General features: G+C 46.8%; 1 protein-coding gene across 34 annotated transcripts in view; it reads right to left on the reverse strand.

Annotated features, from left to right (window-relative positions):
• Nucleotides 1–230: 230 nt before the first annotated feature.
• The window catches only part of ARHGAP36 (Rho GTPase activating protein 36), a 154,152-nt gene continuing 135,509 nt past the window's right edge, over nt 231–18,873 (reverse strand). For 33 of the 34 annotated variants that reach the window (XM_067724529.1, XM_067724530.1, XM_067724549.1 and 30 more), the window contains 11 exons: nt 8,433–8,591; nt 7,163–7,228; nt 6,398–6,633; nt 5,965–6,157; nt 5,689–5,744; nt 5,293–5,443; nt 4,484–4,632; nt 4,125–4,301; nt 3,788–3,885; nt 1,853–3,651; nt 231–1,440 (listed from right to left, as the gene is read on the reverse strand). In XM_067724529.1, the coding sequence (XP_067580630.1) occupies nt 1,283–1,440; nt 1,853–3,651; nt 3,788–3,885; nt 4,125–4,301; nt 4,484–4,632; nt 5,293–5,443; nt 5,689–5,744; nt 5,965–6,157; nt 6,398–6,633; nt 7,163–7,228; nt 8,433–8,591 (3,242 nt within the window). In that variant the 3' untranslated portion in view covers nt 231–1,282. The remainder of the gene's footprint in view (nt 1,441–1,852; nt 3,652–3,787; nt 3,886–4,124; nt 4,302–4,483; nt 4,633–5,292; nt 5,444–5,688; nt 5,745–5,964; nt 6,158–6,397; nt 6,634–7,162; nt 7,229–8,432; nt 8,592–18,873) is intronic. The other variant, XM_067724554.1, reaches the window with a different exon arrangement.

Genomic DNA, 18,873 nt, shown 5'->3' on the forward strand with positions numbered 1-18,873 from the left:
CATCTTTATTCCATCTCTCTCCATCCCCTTATTCCAAATCACCCCTTCCCCTTTATTCCACTCACTCCATCCCTTTACACCATGTCACCCCTGCCCTTTATTCCACATCACCCTCTTCTATTTCGTTCCTCTTCCCCACCTCTCTTTCCCCTTCAGCTCCAGCTAGAGCTTCCCAACTCACCAACAAAATTTCAAATAAAAAAACACACACACACAGTAAGCCATGAATATGCTGCTGTCACAATACGATGTTTATTAATGATTAAATGCCAGAGAAGTTTTAACAATCACAAATCTTCGAGCTCTGCGGTTGTTACCCATTGTGTGATCAATTTCTAACCCTCAATACAATACATTCTTCATTCTATGGACCTTAGCAGTTGTTACCCCTCAATAACAGCTATAATTTTGGATGTCATACATAACCCATATCTGCGTGTTACCAGAGCATGTCCCGCAAATTTGTACCGTCCTGCATAGAGGAACTACAGAGACGATATTTAAGAACATTTGTAATCAGGTGACTTTTACTGCTTGGAACTATGTGTTTGTACCTAACTAGCTGTTTTGCTGACAACAGGATGTGGCTGCCAGCTATCTGTAAAACAGATCTAGGTAATAAAATCAATTTTTTTCCTCTAACTTTTGACCCCAGAAAAGCTAGTTGGGTTTCTCAGGATTTGGGGAGTGGCTGTTTGACGAGCCATTGGTCTAAATAATTTGGACAAAATTATCCTGAGGCGGTGGAGTGGCTGCGGGGACACGGCTATGAGTTGGTGTGACATGGTTTAGCATTAATTGTCAGCTGTTAGTAGGCTGACCTAACATCCTAGCATGCCTCTTGAGGGCCTTTCCAATTGAGCTCTTAGGAGGAGGGTAGGAAAGTCAGGAAAAGCATGCAATCCTCTTTGGGGGAGGGAAAGCACCTCGAGATTTGTGAGCTTCTCTGCGACAGGTGTTTACCACAAATGTCACATCAATTAAAGGAACAGCTGTAGTAAGGGAAAGCCAGGATCAGGGGTAAAAGAGAGAGGCAAGGTAGCACCAGGGCGCCTGAGCATGACACAGAAACATCTCCACTTTTACCAGCTGAAGGGACCGAGCATCCCCAGGAAAGGGGCTGGCAGTGTGTTTGGAATTCACAGCCTGACCCGAGCATCAGGTGGAACTCCTTCTTACCCTCAGATCTTTACCTTCAAGACTCTCCTTAATGTTTCCTGTGACATCCCAGGTCTACCCCCACCCTTTCCCCCTGTCTGGCACCATATAGAAGGAAAAACATCTAAGGAAAGAAGTAGCCGATGCCAGTTTTGGCCTCCTTCTCCCGGGGCACACGGAGCAATGGGCGGTCTTGCTCCAGAATGGGGGGGTTACCCGCTCCTTCATCATCGTCATGGGAACGGGCAGTGCCGGGAGGCACAGCTGGCTCCTCAGAGGAACCTGGAAAATAGTAACAATGTTAACTCCTTATGTTTCTAGACTTCACACTTTGCACAGCACCCAAGGAACTAAGACCTAATTTTGAGCTTCAAATACAGTATGAGGCAAGAAGTTAGGGCAGAAATGATTACCCCCATTTGACATGTAAGAAAACTGCAGCCTAACAGTAGAACATACATCTCTAAATCTAGGCCCACTGTGGAAGCTGGGTGTGTGGGGGTGGGGGGCAGGAGGGCAGGGCCATGTTAGAGAACAGAAAGAGTGAGACAGATACCCCGTACTTAGAGCAAATGGGCAATACCACCAGGGAAGCGAGGAAGTGGACGTCCTCCTAACAACCACCACCACCCTACAACCAGCCTGACTAATTTTACTAAGCAAATGAGTAACAAAGCTGGAGCCGGAAGCTTACAGAACTTCATGGAGGGGAGAAAGCAGGTGTCGGTCTTCAATGACTCTGAGGAGGACCTGTAGTTCACGACTTGGCCAGGCTGAGACTTGTTTTTAAGGAAGGTGGTATCTACAGGAAATGTAACAGCTGCATCTTCTTTGCAGAACTGGATGGTCTTTGGACTCTGAACTTCTTTAGAGTCAAGATTACTAGGCATTGGGACTGCTTCCACATTCATGATTTCTTCAAGATTGACAGCTAGGTCTGGCTGAGGGTCTGAAATTGTATTAAGAATGGAGACATCTTCAGGCTCTGGAGCCATATTTGTAATTTCATCTTCTTCAAAAGTGTTGGCTAAGTCTTTCTGAGAATCCGGAATTTTGTTGCAAATTTGAGTGCCCTCAGGCTCTGGAACCACACTGAGAACTGTGTCTTCTTCAAGATTGGGGTTTTCTTCAGAGTCTTGGATTGCACTGACATCAGAGTCTTCTTTGTGTCCTGGGATTTCTTCAGCATCTGAGGCTTCTTCATCGTTTGGGACTCCACTTACATCTGAAGATTCTTCCTGGTTCTGAATTTCATCAAAATCAGAGACATCTTCAGGGCTCGTTACCACATGGAGGGCTGGGACCTCTTCAGGGTTGGAGTCTTCTTCAGAGCCTGCAATTCCATTGACTTCTGGAGTTTCTTCATAATCTGGAATTTCTTCAGTATCTGTGGTTTCTTCATCATTTGGGACTCCATCAAGAGCTGGAACCTCTTCAAGACTGGGGTCTTCTTCAGAATCTGAGAGCCCATTAACCTCTGGGGATTCTTCATGATTTGGGAGTTCATGACCACCAGGGGCTTCTTCAGGGCTTGGGACCACATGAAGAGCTGGGACTTCATCAAAATCAAGGTCTTCACCAGAGTCTGAAATCCCATTGACCTCTGGGGCTTCTTCATGGTCTGGAATTTCTTCAGCATTTGAGGCTTCATCATTTTGGATTTCATCAAGGGCTGGGACCTCTTCAAGATTGGGGTCTTCTTCAGAATCTGGGTTTTCATCATTATCTGAGTCATCTGCATGGTCTGGGATTCCGTCAGTGTCAGGGGCTTCTTCATTGTCTGGGATTTCATCAGTATCTGAGGCTTCTTCATTGTTCGGGATTACATCAAGATAGGGAACTTCTGCTAGGTCAAGGTTTTGGTAGTCTTCAAAATCTGGTCCTTCTTCAAGGTCGTGGTTTGGGTTTTCTCCAGGGTTGGGGATTTCTTGCACATCTCGGGCTACTTCAGGGTCTGGAACCATATCAAAATATGGTATTTCTTCAAAGTCTTGGATTTCAATGAGTTCTAGAATTTCATCATCAGGGTCTAGAATGTCCTCAAGGGGAGGAAGATCAAAATTCAGGGTATCGTCATCATCGTCGTTGTCATCATCATCGTCATCTTCATCAAGTTCTGGAATGCCTTCGAGATGTGGGCCTGGAATCTCAAGGTCATTTGGAATCTCGAGACCTTGGACTTCACCAAAGACTACTCCTTGATTGAGATATTCAAATACTAGTTCTTTATTGACTGGCACATCTTCCTCAGAGGACTCATCTTCCTCAAGGGGCTCATCTTCAGCAAGGACCTGGCCTTCGGGAAGGGCCTGACCTTCACCAAGGGACTGACCTTCAGCAAGGGCCTGACCTTCACCAGGGGTCTGACCGCCAGCAGGGAACTGACCTTCATCAAAGGGCTTGCTTTGACCAAGGACAGCAGCCCGGGCTTCAGCAGAGTTTTCCACTGGATCAGAAAGTAAAGCATCCTCTTCCATCTTTATCCGTGCGCTCCTGATGGGGAATGAATTTGAAAAAGCAAGTCAGTTTGTATACTTGGGTTGACTAACATAAAGGTGGCCTGGGGTTGGGAGCCCCCATAGGTGATTCTCCTTCAGGCTAAGCATGAACAAACCAAGAAAACACTCACTGGATCTTCCTCAAATTCCTGCGTCTGATAAAATCAAGGGCTTCAGGACTGGATTTCCATACACGCTTAGCAACCTGCCTCTGAATATGGGGAGGCACCTGAGGGTAAAATTAGCAATGTTAGCCTTTATTACACAACATTTTTAAAATCTATACTCATCTCTATCAGGTACCCAGAACTGAAGGCACCATGCCCAGCTAATGTAGGAAGGATTTCTAGACTGGGAGATTTGTGGCTGCCTGCTTTGGATACCCCCAGGGATGCATGTGGAACTCTTCCTTGCCTTGTGAACAGGTGAAAGAGCTGTGAAATAAGTGTGTCCAAAGCTTCCACCTACCTGAAAGAGGATATCCCAGTTATCAATCATGGCACGGACCACACTGACAGAAGCAACATAGTGGTCAATCCCCAGTTTTGTTTTCCTGGACTCCCTCTTGGCAGATGTCCCCCTCTTCAGGAGAGCAGATCCAAACACCAAAGCCAAATTGGTGGAAGTCATACGATTGCCTGAAACCTAAGTAAAGGAAAGCAGAAAGTGATCAACTCTGAAGTAATAATGGAAGTTACACAAACAAAAATGTCTCTTTTTGTTCTTGTTTCCCTCTCCCTCTGTCTCTCTGTCTCTGTCTCTTTCTCATATACTCCCACACATCTCCCCTTCTGTAAATCTCGCTACCCTTTCCCAGAGCTTTTTACCAACTGTCCATCAATGCCAATGGAGTCCTCGCAGTTCTCAGTGATCTTATGCAGGACCTTCAGGAGACGCTCCAGGGTGTCACTGTGGCAAGGTGGCATCAGGTAAACCAGCAACTGCAAGGCAGAAAGCTGATCCTGTGGCTTCAGAGCTAGAGGAAGGAAAACAGGCACTGGCTTAGGGGGCTAACCTTGGCAGCAGCCTGATACAAAGAAAGGTGTGATTCTGGTTGAAAAATGCCAAAGGCTATGGATAAAGTACTCAAGCATCTTTTCTTTGCTCATTCTCATGGCATTTGAGCTCAGGATTCCTAAAAGCAAGAAGTGCTCCCATCAAAATCAGACCCCCTGGGCTTCCCTGGTGGCGCAGTGGTTGAGAGTCCGCCTGCCGATGCAGGGGACGCGGGTTCGTGCCCCGGTCCGAGAAGATCCCACATGCCGCGGAGCGGCTGGGCCCGTGAGCCATGGCCGCTGAGCCTGTGCGTCCAGAGCCTGTGCTCCACAACAGGAGAGGCCACAACAGTGAGAGGCCCGCGTACCACAAAAAAAAAAAAAAAAAAGTAAAAATCAGACCCCCTCCCTACAGAACCTAGGTTCTTCTTTGCCCTGAGAGGGTGCACACAGCTTCAAGAAGCTCTAGAGAGATTTCCAAACAACAGACTTATAGCGGAATCTGGAGAGGTGTTTTCATCTTCTGGTGTTCATTTTGCCTTAGTTCCTTGGGGTCTTGCAGCCTGAGCTCTGTCCCCAGAACCCCACATCCCCTGTACTATTTCCTTTCCTTGCCCAACAAGGGAGAGCAGAAGACTCACTTGCTGTCAGGAGGAAGGACATGTACAGATCATCTGGCAGCAAAGAGTCCTTCATGTCACGGAAAAACTCCTTGAGGAGTGCGGCCACATCATGCACGTTCTGAGAGTCATCCAGCACTACATCCAGACCTTGATCAAATTCTTCACGGAGCTAGAAAAAGAGAGAGAATACATTCGGTGGCTGCTCTGCCCATCACAGGCGCCCTACCGGCCACTCCTTCAGTAGGTCTCAGGCTTCAGTGGAGGTAGTTGGCTATACGGTGTGCCTAGGGGGCTAGAAAGAAGACTGTGCTCCCTTCACGAGGCATGACATTCTCTTCAGGTCTATGGGGGAGCCCCCACCCCCACCAGTTTTTTCTCACTGAAGGAACAAAAGCATATACATAGCTGATTTACCTTACGCACTCTCTGCTCAGAATATTCCAGGGTGAAAATCCCCACTGTGCTTAAGCCTGAAAGAAAAGACCAGGGGATGCTAAGTATCTGTGCTCACTGCCCCCACCCCTAGCATTTCCCTTTTCCTCCCCCATTGTATCCCAACCCCAACTGGTGGCAGGGGAATGTTTCAAGCCCTTCATCCCTTGACCTCTTTCCTCTCCCCATCTCTAGAACACCGTTCTTTCTCTTGAATTGCCTCCTACCTTGATTTAACCATCATTCTTGGCCCCTTACCATGTTTCTCAATGAAGCTGCAGCAAGCCTCAACAACCTGGGGGATTTGCTTGGCAATCGGATTGAGGCTCATTTTCCTTTTGGATCCCAGAAGTCGCTGGCCAATTGGAAAGGAAGTCTTGGAAAGTTGCAGGGTCTGCAGCAGCAGGGCCCCGTCCTCCAGTTCAGCCAGGCTATCCACAGAGACTGCACCCTGTGGAGAAACCCTCACTATGTTAAAATGGGGGAGCAGGAGGGTCACTCCGGACCTTCCTGAAGATTGCATCACATTCACAACAGGAGACATTCTCTCTGTGGCAGGCCAATTACACCCCTCCAACACGTTCTGTTCAGCTCCCCTTCCCTCTGAGGACACAGGCCTTGACCTTCCCGCCCCACATCCCTGGACACTTCAAGAAGGGTCCCTGCCTGAAAACTGGAGGGTTTAACTCACTCGACGCCCACGGCGAGTAAACTCCCGGGGCAAGGAGGGCTCAGCCCGCCTGCGACTGAAAAAGCGCCTGATGCGGCCAAACATCCTTTGCACCACGTTTCCCCGACGACGGCCCGCAGCCTGACGGGTGGCTTCTTCAATCTGCATCGTGGCTCTCAGTTCAAGTTGCTTGCGGCGGGTAAGCTCGTTCACCAGCACCTCTTCCAGTCGAATGCCAAACGTCTTGAGTGATACCGCTGGGGAGCCAGGGAGAGAAAGTATGAGAAACGTCAACGCTCCGCAGGGCTTAAATCAGGAGGAACTGCAGGGGCTGTAGCACTCCTGTAAGCAACCGCCCCCAGCCAACCCCACCCCACCAGACCCGCAGCGCCCCTCCCTGGGGAGGGAGCCAAAGGGACCCTGCGATGGTCTGGCTGAACGACTCAGCTCCACTCAACTACCCCGACGGGGTCTCCACCTTAATTCCTGCCAGGGGGTGACCACCTTGAAGCAATGAGGGTAATTTCTTCTGGGCAAACTGTCTGGGGTAGATTCACACAGAAAGCTTAGGTATATCTGATGGGACTGCCCAGCACTCCTGCAGCTAGTGCGCCATTTCCTGAAATCATCCCCTGCGGGGTTTCTGGAAGCGGGGCGGGGGGCGGGTGTGAGTCCCCCCCAGGGGCAGTGGGCACCGCCCAGTCTCCAATAGCCTGGGACGCAGTACAGGAGGGGTGCAGCATTCTATTTCTTTACTAAGGAAAGTACAGTATGAGAGACCCTCACCCCTCTCTTGTCCTCTCAGAATCAGAAACCACTTCTCCAAGGTGTTTGGACGGTCAATAGGTAGAGCTATGGGAAGAGAAAAAGAAAACACACGCATTCTCATACAAATAGGATTTTATAAGTGACTAAAACATCGTAATGCATTGATCCACAGAGACTGGGGAGAGGGGCAAACAGCTCTGTCCAGCCCCCCAAAAGTGTTTTGCTTTCACTCAGCCTCAGTTTCCCCATTTGAAAACGAGACCAATCGTAACTACCACATGTGAGACTCCAAGAATTTAACCAAACCAGATCATCTGAGGCGCCGCGTGCGCAGCGCGCATCTTGTTACGCACCAGCAGTAGCTCAACACAACGCTTAAAACATAAATTCCGGGGCTCCGAGGCCGCGGGACAGCGCAACAGGCGAGGGGAGGGGCTCTGCCTGCGGCGCCTCGGCTACTAAGGGTCGCTAAGTTACTGCTGGCGCGCTTGCTCCCGGGATGCCGTCGGCTCCCCGCGCTGCGGCTGGGGGAGAAGCGGTGACACCCGCTATCTCCGCACTCCGACCCCCGCAGTGGCGGCTGCCCGCGGGGTCTCCTCGCCCTTTGCTGCGCTCCTTTTAGGCTGCGCCGGGCGAACCTGCGGCCCCCTGCACTTTTCATCACTGCAGCGGCAACCCTCGGCTCGCGTGACCCCCTCCCACCTCCCCTCAGTCGCAGAATCTGCGCCTGCACCGCGGAGACCACTGGCGCGCTCGACCCCCGTCCTGCGCTGGGTCCCGCTCGCTCCCAGCGCACCTCCTGCCGCCGCCCCCCGCACCCGCACCCGCCCTCCCGCTACTCGCCCGGATTGGCCCGTGTCTCTCTCTCACTGTCTCGCTATCTCCCTCTAACTCTTCGTCTCTCAACCGCGCTGTCTCTGTCTGTCCCAGTCTTCTCTGAGTGTCCCTCTGCGTTTCCATCTCATTCCGACTTGTTCTGGCACCTCACCTGGTGCGTCTGTCTTTTCACCTGTCCTCTGTCCACCTGTCTGTCCCTGGTATCTGCCTGTCTCACTGCCTCTCAAGCCCCCAGGCTTCAACCCAACTCAACTAATCTTTACCTCTTCCCAATTCACCAAACACCCTTCAACTCCCGCTCCCTCAGTTCCTCAGGATCCAGGAGAACCGGCCAGGTCCAAGACCAGAGGAGAGTCCCTCCCACCCTCCTGGACCCCCAATTCGTCCCGTTCCGCCCAGGGGGTCCACTCGGCCCGAAGGCGAGGATGCCACATCCCGGGGTACTGCTCACCTCTTTCAGGTTTGAATTCAGAGAGGAAATGCCTGGCCACGAGTTCGTGGTAAGCAGTTTCTTGCAGCTTCAGACGCTCCAGCTCGGAGAGGCTGTGTATTGAGATCATCTTGGTCCTGCGGTCCGGGTTGTGTCCTGGGGCTCCTCCCAGGACGTTCACTAAAAAAATGAAGGCGGACAACAACAGCAAAGGGGGCATGATTCTGGGGCACAGTGTCCTTTCTGCCTTCAGAAAGGGAATGCAGCCACCCATTCTGGAATCGGATGATTATCAGAACTGCATCATCCAATTGTCACTAGACCTGGTGGAGGGAACTATGGGGGGGGGAGGGTGGTAAAGGGGGAGGGGAAACTGGGAGGTGGCTTCACCCTCAAGCAGAGCTGCCTCTGGTTGCTTATTAAAAAAAAAAAAATCCAACTTAAAAAAAGCCAGCCCTGAACCGACAGTCCAGAAAAGAGAAAACCTAATTAGGCAAAAAGGAAAAAAGAAAAAAATATATTTTAAAAAAACCAACCTTACAAGTTTAAAATGGACATTAAGATAAGAATAAGGTAATATTTTTCCATTAATTATTAGGAACATTGATGGAGTTTATTTTTTAATAATAATGCTTGATGCTGTCCAGTTTGGGTGAAATGGGCACATTCATCTAGGTTAGGAGCTCTGTAAATTTTGTACAACTCTTCCAGAAAGCAAACTGGACACGTGAGTCTGAAGCCAAAAATCATCCCCAGGCCCTTTGACCCAGTAATTCCCCTTCTAGGAATCCATCCTAATGAAATCTTCCTACAGACAGGAAAAACCATATGTACATGAACCATAACAGTAAAAAATTAAGGGAAAAAAGCTAGCCCAGCAACAAGACTAGTTATATAAATTATGGAATAGCCACAGTATGGAAAATTATGCAATCATTAAAGGGATGGGAGCTTTTAAACAACAAATATAAAATACAGAATTGTATTAATTATGATTACAACTATGTGAAGAAAAACATGCAAAGAAATAAAAGACTGCGAGAAATGCACCCAATTACTGATGGTGTCTGTATCAAATAGTGGGATTTGGTTTGCCTTTTGCCTTTTATCTATTTACCAAAAATTGTGCAACTTGATTATGTTATTTTTTCCTGAAAAAAACAACAACATCAGTTTGTACCAAAACAAACATCATTTCCAGGCCATTTCTAATGAGACTCTCTATACAGGATTGGTATAGTGAAGTTTCTTGGTGTATTGGCAAACCTCTTTTACATATCCCTTCTGCATGGTGCCCACTATCTCAAACTGCTCCCAGGTTGCACAGGATACCCCAGTGGGGATCTCCCTGCACCCCACACAGCATCCTATCCTGCACATCCTCACTTCTATTATTAATTTGTTCTTTCATGTATGCATTTTTTAAAAAAGAAAAGAAAAGAAACCTGCATTAATTGTCTACTTTGTGCCAGGCACTAAAGATTCAAATATGAGCAAAATAATAAATACTCTTTTCATAGAGAATTTAACAGTGCAGTGAAGGAGATACACAGGTTAACAACAATTTACAAAACCTTGTGATAAGTCAATTGCCCAAGATATAAACAAACTACTGTGAAAACAGAAAGGAGGAAACATCTAAGTCTGCCTGGAGACAGGGAGGGGGGAGTGTCCAGAAAGAGAGAACAGCTTGTGCAAAGGCAAAGAGATGGCAGAGAGGTTGTTATATTCTTAAAGCTGTATAAAGAGGATGGAAGGAGATAAATCTGGATAGGCAGGAATGAGGTTATGAATGGCCCTATAAGCCATGTTAAGGAGCTGGACTTTCTCCTGAAGGCAATAGGGAACTACTTCAGGGTTTTAAGTGGGAAGTGACAGAGTCAGAGCTGCAGCTTGGAAAAATCGCAGAGCAGTGAAAAACCTGGTTTGGGTAGAAAGCCTGAAGTAGGTAGATCAGCCGAGAGGCAAGAGATGCTGACACAAGTCAGTATCAATGGGGCTGGAGCAGGAGATGGATTTTATGGGTATAAGTGACAGGACTTAGAGAAAATTTTTTATTGTAATGGAAAGGATAGCTCCAAAGTTTATGGTTTGGGTGAGTGTGTGGATGCTTCTTCCTAAGAGAAGATAATTCGGGACGTGGGGAACTAAACCTTTTGGCAAGATGGGAAGTGGTCACATGCTATTTTTCTGAGCTCCCCTTGCCCACGGAGTTTTATGATAATATTCTATATATTATTGGGGGGGTGCTTAAACCCCAAAGATCAGGTAATGTGGCTTTGACAGAGAAAAGGTAGGTAGAAGTTTATCATCCAATAATCTATATAAATGAGCTCTGTCAAAAAAAATCCCTCACTTCTTTTGTTTCCAAAATCCTCTTTTGCCCACTTTCCTTAATGGCCAAAGTCACACATGTCAGAAATAAACACTTGCCGGATAACTGAAGTTCAGTATGAGATAGAATGAGGAGTATTTCTATGCCTTTTGAACTGAGCTAAGAGGAAAATTCTTAGCATACATATTTTTTAAAGTCCCTTCAATGGAAAATCAATATCCCCTGGACCCAGAGTAAACACCTAAGCCCAACCACCAAACTGCATCCACAAAATGACCATCTTAACCAAAGGCACATGCAGAGAACCTAACCACAGTCCCAAACTAAGCAGCCAGTAATCCCCCATTCACAATGGCAGGTCCAAAATCTATTAGCCAAGGGTCTCATTCTGACACACACAGCCTAGCTCTGGATTATTTTTTTTTACATGGCTCCCTCTTTCCCTTTACCCCAATTTAGACATTTTTGTACCTGTTCTGGAGTTGCAGCTCTTTCTTCTTGCCAAGGGTTACAATCTGGTCATCCAAAGAGTATATAGCTGGTTCGCTCACTCAAAAATCAAGATGAAAATCAATCCCTCTTCTCCCCCCAAAATAAGGTGAGAACAAATAAGAGAACCTCAAAACAACGTCAGCCAAAAGAGAGAGAGAGAGAGAGAGAAGCCTTTGAGAGATGAGTCAGCCTAGATGCTTACAATTCCAAAGGAAATCAAAGGCCTTAGAATAAACTGTTTGTCATTGCCTCCTGCTCAAAGATACAGGGCTAAACTTAAGAGCAATCATATGCCAAAATTCTGCCAGCAAAACTGACACTGTCTTGCTTGCCTTCAATACTCTCAAGGCACCAGTAGAATACCAGACAGAAGCAGAATTAGGAAGTCCAGTGTGCCTAGATAAGAAGCAGATGAGCAGGTTGGGGAGGGGGGACCAATAACTAGGCTTCAACACTATGAGCTGATCACAAAAGGAGGCTCCTCACAGAGAACAAGGTGCTAAGAGACCTCTCTTGCTCCCAAGTGTCTTCCCCTTCCCCTTCAGCATGCCCTGGCATTGGCCTGAAGTGACCATGACATCAAAAAGGAAGAAGGAAGACGAAAGTAAGCCCTCTCAATTTCAGCATAGAATTCAACACATTTGCAAAAACAATCTCCTTAGACAAATATCTGTAATGGTCCCTGGAGTCAGAGCTAAACAGAACTGAGTTCAAAGCCAAGCTTTGTGATTTCTTAGCTGTGTGAGCTTAGGAAAGTTTGTTGAATCCTGAGCCTCAGTGGCTTCCTCTATAAAATGGGGAAATGATCCAGTATCCATTTCACCAACTGTGTAAGAATTAAATGAATAATGTACATGTGATATTTAGCATTGGCTTTTAATAAACACATTGATATTGAAGGTTCTTTGCAGAGGGCCTGACTTTACCAGAAAATATCAGGTTTCAAAAGTAATTACATAAAATTAGAATTTGTATCAATGCATCTGACTTAGTTCAATCTCTACTAAATTTGAATTAAATTAAAATGGGTAAAAAGATCTTGGGAGATTGTTGTGAATAGATCTTTCTTCTTCAATCTCCAATGACATCAGGGTCAAGTACAAAAAATTATCTTATAAAATTTAGAAAAACTAACCACATAGGTCCATTTTTAAAATGCTATTATTCAGATTAGTAAAATGCTTGCAAGTCTCAAAAATTTATCTATCTTTTAAACCATCCAATTTCACATCGTCACTAGCAAAATAACATATAATTTCATTTGGATCAGTAAAGGGGCTAGGATATTAGCAGCTACCAAGGGAGAGAATTTCAACAAAGAGTAGAGGCACAACCAGATCAACTCTCCAGCAATACGAAGAGGGAAAACACACATGAGTGGCATCAAGCTTGTTCCTCACGTCCTCCTGAAACGCATGGCACAGATGGAGAAACAAATTAACATCAGAAACGTCACCCTCTTCGACATTGTGAGGACAGAAATGTTTATGCCTTCACAATTTGGAGGACTAATTTACTCCATTGCCCCCATTAAATAGTTAGGGGTGGTGCAGTGCTCACTAGTAAACACCTCTGAGAGAAAAGCAGGACTGATGCCATTGATAGAATCCTAATAAATTAGGCATTTTATGGCACATCACAATTTTTCTTCTAGCCATTGAGAGATATTTGGAGTTTGAGAAGTAGTTAGTGTGCAAGGCTGAGTGCCCAGAAGGTATTGCATCTACGGTATTCAAATGTCTACAGGCAGTGACAATGGATAAAGACATCCCCATTAATATATCACAACATGGGAAAGAGATACAGGTCTCTCCATGAAAATTTGGTCTGCTGTCACATTACCTCATTCGTCCCTGAGCATTAATGAGTTAGCCTTTAAGTTGCTATCCCATAACCTCCATTTCAGCAAAGGCTGCAGTCGTGATGAACAAAATGGCTCATTTTACCCTATGCGGTGTAATGCCCCAAAATAATTAAATTTGGGGGCAGCGTTCTTCAATACGTGAGTCAGCCCATCATGCCATAACAGAAGCTCATAAACCAAAGGTAGTACTGTTAAAATACATTCAGAAAAGTTCTGGTATCAAAAAGTGTTTCTAGAACTTCTTAGATTAGAATGGATCAGAGATAGAAGGGACCTTAGCCATCACCTAGCCCAAAGCTTCCATTCTAGAGTTCAAAAAACTGAGGCTCAAAAAGAGACAGGAGATTGCCCAAGGCCACACAGCAATTTGACACAGAATCTAGACAAGAACCCAGTTCTCAGACCTAGGGCTCTTTCCACTGCCTCATCCACCTTTGTCCTTAATAGCTACAAAATAATGCATAGCTAAATAATGAAATCAAAAGAATGGACACATAATCAAAGCCTGATTCGATAAACCAAGGGAGGTCACATCCGAAGGTACAACAAGATATAGATATTCTCAGTATTATCTGCAGTATGTGTCAGAGTGCATAATAGTGCTGGCATCACAAGCTGTGTCACCCGTTATCTCTTTTTTCCCTTTCGGTTGCTGCTTCTATTACGTTGTGGGAGAAAAAGTAAAAAAAATAAGATGTTGCATCAATAGAAGGTAATTTTTAATGTCTAATTTTTGTTGTGCTTTTCATGTTCTCAAAAGCTTTCCACATGTCCATTATTTCCAGGTCCTAGCACACAGTAGGTGTTCAATGTGTTTGTTGGGTAATCATAGGATTATAAACTCTTGACAGTTTTGAGAGAATATAAAGGTCTTGTAATTAAAACAGCTATTTGTGATTCACGGATAAATGAATCATGCTACTTTATTCTCACAACAACCCCTGGGAAGGAGGTAGGTTTGGTGTTATGTTCCCATTTTACAGATAACAACAAAATAGGACTCCAGAGAGGTTGTAACTTAACTGAAGTTGCACTAACATGCCATGAAGAAATACAATCTGGGAACTAGATTATCCCCAGGCCTGGTCTTGCCCTTCCCACCAAACCACAGTATTTCTTGGTATACATCACCAACATCTGCTGCCTGGAACTGGGATGGCCTGAGTCAAGATTATTTTCTTTCCTAAGGAGATGGCTAGATTTTGAGGTCTTTCTTTATACACACTATTCTTGGGAAATGGGAATGAAGGTAGATGATTGATACACAGGATAGATAGACAGACAGACAGATAGATAGATAGATAGAAGAAGAAGAAGAAGAAGAAGAAGAAGAAGAAGAAAGATATGATAGGTAAATAAGATAGGTAGGTAATGATAGATAGAAAGATACAGATATATATGGTTTTGAAAAACACTATTATGAAAGGTAGAGAAGAGGAGTGAATAGAAGAGAAAAGCATCAAAAGCATTATGTATTCCTCCCATCACGTCTCTTGCCTCAGCCCACTCCCCAAGCTGACAGCATGGCATCCTGAAAAGGTCCTGAGTTATGGACTAGGACTTGGGTTCAAATCCCAGCCTTACCACCTGTAAGTTCACACACTCACCAACCAAGTCACTTAGAGCTAATTATCTCACTTTTGTGAGCCTCAGTTCCATCACCTTACAAAGTAACAACCATGATATCTCTGAGGTGTGGCTATGGTAAAGATTAAATAAAAGACAGGGTGACATGAAAGAATCCTCCAAAGGGTACAGTGCTGTACCAAGGTGAGGAATTGTCCCCCCCGCCAAATACCTGAGAGTCATATTTGAAAGGAAGACTGAGCAGAAGTGCTGCTATCTGGAATGAAGCAGACAGTGCCCCCATTGAAGAATGCCCTTGTACCATCCATAGAAGGTAAAAGTGGGTACCACATCCTGTCAGCAGGTATCTCACTTTCAGAGGGGATGAGTTGAACTGTTTCTTCACTGGGTCTTTCATGATCAGGAATGCAAGACAACTAACGGTGGGGGTTGTGGGGGGATCAGTCTAGGCTCTGAAATGTAGAAAAAAGTTAGTTGGCCCACAAAAGGGATTTAGTCCCTACCTTTGGTTTCCTCAGCACAATGTGCAAGCCATCCATGTTAGGGATGGTGGAGGAAAGGGGGGAGCCCTCTGGAGTGGAAAGTCCCAGTTCCTGTCCTTGGGGTCTTACAGCCTAGTTGGAGGTCACATAAATGTCAAGGGTCTGACATGGGTCTAACATCATCCTTCCCTGCCCTCATTTAAATACATTTCCTCTCCTTTGTTCCTTTAAGGAATGTTAAGAATTGACTATTTCTTCAGGTCCACCAGCACTACTCAGACCCTTATTCAGCTGCAGGTTTATAGTATGCATTCAGTAAACTCTGATTCATTTTTCCCATCTTCTCAATTCCCCTGGTCCCAAGCCCCCTTCTTTAAGACATATTCCCTTTCAGACACACACATTTCCTCTCACAAACATACACACACACACACACACACACACACACACACCCTCATGCGTTCTCACATATGCATTTACACACACACACACACACACACAGAGAACAGACTTACCCAATGTATTTGCTACAACAGAGGGAAGGAGGAGACTCTGAATTAAAGAAAGAACCATCAGGGCTTCCCTGGTGGCGCAGTGGTTGAGAGTCCGCCTGCTGATACAGGGGATATGGGTTCGTGCCCCGGTCCGGGAAGATCCCACATGCCGCGGAGCGGCTGGGCCCCTGAGCCATGGCCGCTGAGGCTGAGCGTCCGGAGCCTGTGCTCCGCAACAGGAGAGGCCACCGCAAAAAAAAAAAAAGAACCATCAAACATTTGCCCCTCTAGACCACAGCTGGGGTTTCTACAGAGTGGGCACGAGAGAGGAAAGACCAGTAGGGACACTTCCCCAAACCATCTGGACAGAGATCTGTCAAGGAAACCTTCAGAATAAAGTTGTTCTTCAAATCTGTGCTGAGAGCTACCTCTCTTTCACCTTTGTTCCCCCACTCTCACCTGCTTCCCTTCTCCTTTGATTGTATCTCCCCCAAGAAGCATTCAATTTTCTGCAGTTTTCTTTTTCAAAACCCTGTCTGAATGGCTGTCATAGGGAATTGGGGCTGTGGGAGATGTTTTTATGATAGGAATGGTATTTTAAAACTACATTTAAATAAATGTATTTTTTAAAAATAATCAATGTCTACCTACCTGTATCTATCCTCCTTCAAAATTAGACCACTGTCTTGGCTATGACGCAGTGCAAAAAAGAAAAAAACAAACAAACAAAAACCCTAGACCAGGAGTCAGGAGGTCTGCCTAGTTACTAAGCAGCTGAGTGGCCTTGGGCAAGTCTGTGAGCATCTCCCAGCCCCAAAACACAGCCAGTGTCATTTATTATTATCCGGTTTACCTAAGAACACGGTAGAGACACAGTCCTCACTTCTGCCTAGTCCTTGATTCTTCTACAGGACTTAGCCACCTCCAGGACACAGGGCCACGCTGTGGCCACTGTCCACAGCTGGAAAGAGAGAGTATCCCTGCCCCCCCGCTGCAGGTTTCTGGGCGCCAGAGTGGAGAGTGGGTCTAAGCTGGTCTCCCTGTCCCTCCCTAATGGAGCCCTAGTCCGGTAGTCTGCCCTCTACCCAGAGCTAGGTGAAGGTGAAGGCAGGGGGAGCAGGGTGAGGGGGAAAGGGACAGGAACCGGCCAGCCAAGACTTTGCGCCCTCCCCTCGAAGGGTTGTCCCAAGCCACAGGCTGCCGCTGCGGAGCGTGGTCAGGCGGGGTTGCGCCCCTTGCGTCTCGCCCCTACGTGGCTCAAGAGCGCGCAGAACCTGCAAAGTTAAGCAAAGCCCCGCCCGCACGCCAAAACCACTCTTGCTGCTTGCCGCTGCCGAGAATTTGAAAAATGCAATCTTTCTTGCGTGCTCCACGTTTGAGCCATTGAACGCGAAAAGCTGGGCACCTAGTCCAGGACCCGCAGGCTTCCTCTCCCTCCCGCACGTCGGGCGCTCCGCTTGGAGTGCACTCACCTCCCACTCAGCCCCTCGAGGGGCTGCACTCAGGCCTCTGGAGTCCTGCCCCTGCACTACCTCTTGGCGACTCTCTTGGTCCGGCCAGGGAATAAATGGCTGCGTGACCCGCTGGTCAGTCCTGCGGCGCGACTACGACCAGTCTTGGGACGAGCTGCAGGCACTGCGAGCGCTTAGCTCTGCCACGCAGATTCCCCCACTCTCTCTCTCTCTGAAGCTCCCGCGGTGGGGCAGGAGCTGATTCATAGCAATTTTCTACGCAGCAGCCAACTCAGTGCCTTACGCATACCTGTTTGCTAAATTCCCGGGGCTACTCCCACTGTCTCTCATCATACCCCACAATCATCTCTCCCTTTATTCAAAGCTGATTTCTCTTTCAAGATTCAGCCCAAGGGTCCCTTCCTTTGAGGGCTCCCTTTCTCTTCCGTTGGCCATGCCGCACAATCTCACATTACAGGTGAAGGAAAGGCAGAGGTGGAGGTTCAGATGGATAAGAAACTTACCAAAGGTCATTGAGCTAATTACTGGCAGAGCCAAAAGGAAGGCCCAAAACTCCTGGAACCCTGCTCAGCACACTTTTTGTTACCCCTCATCACTTCCCTTCTGCCCTGACTAGTATGGCATTGAAGGGCAGGTGGCATCCCTTTGCACACAAGGACTGCACAAGGAACAACTGCCTGCCCCTCCTTGCCTCACCCTTCCTGCTGCTTGTTCGCCATCTTGTCCAGGGCCTCTGATCTTCCAAACTCAGAGACAAGGAAGATCATTTGGTTCAGAGTTCAATGAACAACAAGAGCAAACAGAATTCCTCTACCTATCTGGATGAGAACGGTCTCAGTAGCCCACCCCCAACACACACACACACAGACACACAGACACACACACACACACACACACACACACACACACTACTATAGTCTTCATCTTTCTTTTTCTATCTTCTTGGCACCTGGAGAAGTCAGAAGGCCATTCACACCTGCCCAAACCATCTTACCTTCTAATACTGCTTCCAAAAATGCCTTCTTCTAATCTGCAGCTCAACAATCATATATTCAAATCACTATTCAGCCAAGCAAAAATGTATTATTCACAAGCACAAAATATTCTCATCTGACGCAACAAGGGCAATACGGGGTTATAAGCGCAAGATCTCAAGTGGGGAGAATTTCAAATACACAATTACACTCCCTCCCAGTTGAATTTTCTCCTCTCCTGGATGAAGTAAATGGATGAATGGAGAGTGTTGTTGACTGGATGGAAAAGAAAGAGGAGAAAAGAATCAAGAATGTCAGAGACTCTAGTTTAGCCCAGCAAGAAGGAAGAAGGAGCAGAGCCTAGGCAAAGGAGAGGAGGAAAGAAGGGGAGGGGGAAGGACAGAGGGCAGTTGCTGACCCCAGGCATACACGGGTACTGAGGTAGCCAAGGAAGACATGGACTTATTCCCCAAAGGCTCAGAGATGTGGCTCATAGGGATCTGGCTTAGAAATGAGATCCAGAAGCCCAGTGGTAAGTGTCTCTTGACTCCTAGCAAAGGGAGAGAGCTTCTGGCTCTGACAGCAGCATGGGTGGCGCTCTTTTCACTAAAAGTACCACCTGGGCACCAGCACTACCAAGAAGGCGCCCTCTTCCCCTGCTCCTCTTTCCTACCCCCACCCCTCAGGAATTAAATAAATCTTACCCGACACAGGAATGTAATTTGAATGCTCAGGGTGGTTTTCCCTTCCTTTGAAGGAGAG

Source organism: Pseudorca crassidens, chromosome X, assembly GCF_039906515.1.
Source record: "Pseudorca crassidens isolate mPseCra1 chromosome X, mPseCra1.hap1, whole genome shotgun sequence".
NCBI lineage: Eukaryota > Metazoa > Chordata > Mammalia > Artiodactyla > Delphinidae > Pseudorca > Pseudorca crassidens.